This window comes from Anopheles maculipalpis, chromosome 2RL (assembly GCF_943734695.1).
Source record: "Anopheles maculipalpis chromosome 2RL, idAnoMacuDA_375_x, whole genome shotgun sequence".
Taxonomy (NCBI): Eukaryota; Metazoa; Arthropoda; class Insecta; order Diptera; family Culicidae; genus Anopheles; species Anopheles maculipalpis.
In genome coordinates this window covers 15,929,854-15,935,853 of record NC_064871.1, presented here as the reverse complement: position 1 = coordinate 15,935,853, position 6,000 = coordinate 15,929,854, and the positions used below count along the sequence as shown (strand labels likewise).

The 6,000-nt window shown below is 44.8% G+C and overlaps 1 protein-coding gene across 1 annotated transcript; it reads left to right on the top strand.

The window, feature by feature from the left end:
* The first annotated feature begins 3,616 nt into the window (after window positions 1-3,616).
* LOC126558033 (putative cyclin-dependent serine/threonine-protein kinase DDB_G0272797/DDB_G0274007) lies at window positions 3,617-4,942 on the top strand. Its single transcript, XM_050213966.1, has one exon. The coding sequence runs from the start codon at window positions 3,617-3,619 to the stop codon at window positions 4,940-4,942; it is 1,326 nt and encodes a 441-aa protein (XP_050069923.1).
* The last annotated feature ends 1,058 nt before the right edge of the window (window positions 4,943-6,000 follow it).

Below are 6,000 nucleotides of genomic sequence, written 5' to 3'. Positions count from 1 at the left end.
AACAAAGTTTTTCCCTGCGCACCGTGCCGTACAGGGAAGACAAGCCCATCGGTCCTCCAGTGCCTCCATTGTCCGGTTTTGGGTGCATCACGCACGGAGCTAATATTCCGATTTCATTCCCCTTCCTCTCCCAATAACGATCCTCGTAGCTGTCCGTTATGGGTACCAAGTTTTTCTTGCGTGTTTGCATTATTTCGAAGCACGCACTCTATTTGCTCTATCGTTCGATGGGGAGTGCAAATGTAGCGTTTTTTCTATTTTTCTATTTTCGGGTCTTTTTTCACCGAGTTTCATCTAACATGGTCACGTCGATGTCGGTGATCGGTAGATTCGTTTGCCACTTACTCGAAACCCCCCATGCGCCCGATGCACTTTGCTGCGTTAGACCGGAACCAGCGATCCAACGATATTCGAGCCACCGTGCAGTGTGCGGTTGTCGTTTACGCAGGTCAAAACCAAAGCAAAAATGTGATTAAAATCCGATAAATGTAGCCTCAATGTATCGTACCGCTGCCACCGGTGGAACGATAGATCCAAGGGAAGCAAAATAAAAAAGAACTTAACAGCCAGCACAGTGGCCGAGCTGGTGTAATTGGGATGGTGTTACTGTTATCTAAAACAGTGTCACTGTGCTGTGGGGCTTGATAACTGGCGAGTGCTCAATTCTAACCAACCAGCATTGGAACCATCAACGGTTGTTATGGGATGGACAACATGGCTTTTTCATTTTCCAAGCACTATAGTTTGACTTATAGCCCATTAAAAGATTAAGGCTTTTTTCTACTGCCGGGTGTTCGGTGAGCGAACTAATGACTAGAAAAATATACATCTTTTTACAGGGTGGCATCGTAGAAATGATACACTTTTTCGAGATTGTGTTTTTTGTAGTAGTAATATTTACATTAAATTGACAATACGGCATTGGACCGTCATAATCAATTGTAAATAAATATTTACATTAAATTAAATATAATTAGTAGAAAGAGTAATATGTTTTTTTTTGCTTCCTATAGACCCATAAGGCTTCAATCGTTCAGGCGTGGTGCAGGAAGCATTTGCCATTGTTTATTAGCGCATCAGAATGGTCTATTTCGTCTCCAGATTTGAACCCGTTGGAATTCACCATGTGGAACATGTTTGGGAAGTTGGGCGACATCGTACAATAACATTTGGATGTTTACAAGAGACGGTGGTGTAAGATATGGGACAAGAGAAGTGCCAGCTGAAGTTGTGCGTGCGGTTTGCAGCGATTTCCAATAGCGTCTACGGACCGTTATCAGGTACAAATTTGATCAGTGAAAGATTTGAAATAAATTAAATGAAATTCAAGTTTAGTATTAATAGATGTTATTTTGATTGATTCCGATGAGAAATTAAATGGTTTAACTTTGATCACATAAACAAAGTGTATCACTTATACGATGCCACCCTCTACAGTGACTTAAACGAATATTAGGACACCTCAAAATTGTAAAATTTCAAACTAACCCTGCTTGCTGGAGGCTCTAACCGTGATAGAGCCCGACTCGGAAGCAAAGTATCAGTTGACGGCAACGATCTCGAGGTGGTAGAGGAGTTCTGCTACATTGGTACGATCGTAACTTTAGACAACAACGTAAGCAGCGAAATTAGAAGGCGCATTGCTCAGGGAAATCGTGCCCACTACGGACTCCACAAACTCCTGCGATCCAGAAGACTCCATCAACACACGAAATGTACGATTTATCGCACTTTAATTCGTCCGGTAGTCCTCTACGGGTACGAGTCTTTGACTATGCTGACGGAAGACTCCAATGCACTCGCCATTTTCGAACGGCGTGTGCTAAGGACTATCTTTGGCGGAGTGTGCGAGCAGGGCGTGTGACGAAGGAAAATGAACCACGAGCTAGCTGAGCTGGTTGGCGGTGCTGATATCCTGACGGCTGTCAATGCCGGAAGGATACGTTGGCTAGGGCCCGTGATGAGGATGCCGGACTCATGCCCCACTAAGAAGGTGCTCGTCAGCGACCCGTTTGCTCGCACAGCGAGCTCGTTGGCTGGATCAAGTGGATGGTTAAAAAACCTGGCAATGACACAATGTCCGTCGTGACCTAGTAGATCGTTAAGCCAAGAAGAAGGTTATGTTTCACCGTACAATAAATTATACATCGGCATTTATGATGAAGAATCTTACAGAGTATCTTGTTGATTTCGCTTCCAAAATGAAAAACTGACAAGCTGTCGCTTCTACCACCGAACGGCGTACAGAGTGATCTATCCTCGGATATTATTTATAATTAATTATATTAGTAACTTAAAAAACAGTCATATAAATAAGTAATTTAATTAAATTATTAAATCGATTAATGAAATTGAAGTCGATTCGTATTTTCTCCACTCTTTTGTCCATTTCGGCCATTTGGGAAATCGATTTGCATTCAGTTTTTTCAGAAACGAAAATGGTCCTCAAATTGGAGCAATTGTAACATTTTTAGGTGTCTAAATTTCCGTTTGAGTCACTGTAGCATAGATAAACTGCTTCATAAAAACTAATTTTTGCTTAATGCTGATTTTAATGAGTGTTAAACCACAGCACTGTACACATGCTCCTACATAATCCATAGTTACGCCACACTATTGGATAAATAAGCCATTAAGCTCCTAATTGCTATCTGATTCCATTTCATTGTTGCATTAATCATTGCAATAATCAATGTAAATTGAAATAAAAAAAAGTGTTTGCTTATGTTCGATATTGTTAAGCGAGGTTTTCCTCCATTATTAACACCTTTAAACAACGAAAACCGACACATTGCCACTGAGCATTTGAGCACACACACAATTACCGCTAAAAAAATCGTCCACCGTGCCATCGCATTAGCGCCGCTGCAGCAACACATCGCATGTCGGCTCTCTGGCTCTGCATTCATTGGTTATTGGTGTGATTCCGATTGGTTCGACCGGCGATCGAAACGATCATGGGAATTTTAAACCATCGTTTCGACTGCCTTCTGAAATTTGGTCCCGTTCTTCCGTCATACAATCCGGCTTCGTTTTGCACTCGCTTGCTCCGGACAGCGAGAAAGGTACGGCGGAAGTGACCACACTCTCGCACGAAGTTCCGCTCGAGCTGTTACCACAAATCCGATCCTACTGGTCCCACCGCATTCGTTGTGTTTTGCGTCGTATTTGCACGAAACCCTGCCGAAGGGTTTGGCAAAGTTAGTGAATGCCACCTGGTGGCAAACGCTGATCCATAGCCGCCCTTTCTTCGAAGGCGAGGCTGCTTTTCTTATAAATATTGCACTTCTGCACGGTAATGGAGTGCATTCGGTCAGTGATCGACACACCGAACGGAAGCGCACATACAATACAGTGAGCAGTGCACCCACAGTGTTTGAAATATAGCTAAATACACTTCTCAAGTGAAGGTGCAGTAGTTTTCGGCGGAATAGTGTCGTATTTCATTTTTCAGTATTATGCTCGACCAGTGCAAGTGAGGGTGAAAAATATTAATTCGGCATCGAAACCGTGCATCAGATACAAAATCTAACAAGTGAGTGTTTACTATGCCCATGTGCCCCTTACAGCCCATGTGCTGATGTGTATCGGTGGCGTTTATTGATTCTTTCCGTAGATGGCATCTATGGTCGCGTTTGTCACCGTGTTGACACTGCTGCTAGCGCACTGCACCACTCGAGCCAACCCGGTACCGGCGAAGATTCTTGGCAAGTATGTGCTGTCGTATCAATCGCCCGGCTCGCACATTCACCTTAATGCTCAGAACGATCCGGACGAGATGAACGAACTGTCCAACGGAATCGACAGTGGTGAAAGTGAGGCAGAGTATGTCAACCTTCAAACAGCGCCCAAACACTATCGATATCGACCACAGTATGAGGAACCGGCCGACGATCAGTACGATGATCAACAGCACCAGGAGCAAGATACAGCGGACTACGCAGATGATTCGGCCACTGCCAGTGCTAACCATCAGCATCAGTACATGACCACGTACAAGACTGTTACCAAACATGGCGGCGGTACACGAAATCGCCCAAGCTATTCCCATGCAGACAGTGACGAGGATGAGGATGAGGCGGACACTAGTGCGAGTGAAGAATCGAACGCTTACAATGCTTACCGAGCGTATCAGAACAAGGGCAAGAAACATCAGAACCATCATTCCACCGGTAGCAGCACGGCAACTTCATCTGGACACACCGGAACCCATTATCACTACGGTCAGCATCATCACCGTCCCAAGCAACAACAGCAACAGGAGCAGCAACAAGCTCAGCAACAGCAACATCACTACCACCATCAGGTGGCGTCCGCCCATACCTCCTACCATCCTCAGCTCATACAGGCGTACAAAATCCTGCACGGAGCGCCGAACCGTTTGCCCACATCCCACGAGTACACCGACGATGAGGGCAGCGATGAGGAGGAGGACGAAGATTTTCACAGCGGTGCAGCGATCGGTGCCGCTGCCGGACTGCCGTCCGGCTATGGAAGCCACGGTCCGCAAACCATCCACACCAAGGGACGTGCGATTCCGATCAGTCAACATGTGGAAATTGAAACGCCTGTCCCGGTGCCGTACGTCAAGAAGATACACGTCCCCATCCCGCAGGAAGTGCGGGTGAAAATTCCTCACCCCGTACTGGTGCCCGTACCACGCCCGTACCCTGTCCACATACCGGTCGCGCAACCGATCGCCGTACCGGACATAAAGGAAATTACCGTACCGATCGAAAAGATTGTCCCCTATCCGGTGGAGAAAAAGATTCCCGTGCCGATCGAGAAACCGGTACCGTACCCGATTGAAAAGCACGTCCCCGTCTACCTACCACAACCGATACCGGTAAAGGTACCGATCGTGAAGACCATCATACACAAAGTCAAACAACAAACGGCAAGCGGACCCAACCTACCGCCCGGAAGTGGTTCCCTCTGGTAGTGTGAAGTTCGGGAAGTCTTCGCGTAGAACTGCGCGCCTGGGCCGTCTGTACCACAGGCCTATTTTTGCACCCACCGAACCGTGGTGAAAATGCTACCCCGGAATATGTTTCGTTGGCAGTGGGCAGGCACGCATGCATTGTCTTCCGCTAGCAGATCGTGTGGTGTTTCTTTTACACCTGCCCAGTAGTATCGCGGCACTCAGACGCACAATTATTGCACCAATTTCAATGGCGATACCTGCCCATCCGTATCGTGCCAATTATGTTTACCGTGTTGCTTATGTTGTTTAACTTGTTTCGCTTAATTAACCGCAATTATTGCGTTTTTGGGCTGTTTTTTTTTTGTCTTTATCGTACAAGAACTGTTTGCCATACAATGTTGTTAATGCACTTGTTAGCGTTGTTTTTTTCGCCCACTGTTTATCGATCTATCGTGTCTGCTTCCTTCTTTCTTCGGTACTATCATACTGCGAAAGCTTTCCATCATCTCATTACGATACAGTGAGGACACTGTGTGTCTTCGAGGAAGGGAAAATATTCCAAAAATGCCATTTTGTTTGAATATTCCGAGGGTTCTGTGGAATGGACACCACAAGCAAAATCGTAGACTAAATTTTTAATCAATCAGTTTTAAAAGAGATTTTTATGATATTTATTTAAACTTTGGCTGCTTAATAGCTGCTCGTGTTAAAACGATCCTCAATGGAAAAGCGTAATATTAACGAGAAATATTAAGTGTGCCGCCCAACCAGAGAACGGACATACTTAGCTGTGGGTAATTCAAGTCAAAGATTAATAACCATTGAGCCAGCCAGACCAGGACCAACGACGTAACATGGACTGTTGAGGAAAATCAAATGTTTTATATCATTTGTTATTAGCTAAATAACTTTGTTGTTATTAGGTTTGTAGTTAACATCAAGTGAAGCATTGCATCATAATTCATTGTTTATACTCATCTTTCACTTCATTTAATATAGTGTATGTTTTGTAGAAAAATACTTGTTTATGTACCATTTCAGATGATTGCTATTTTGCTGTACAATGTGCTCTCGTT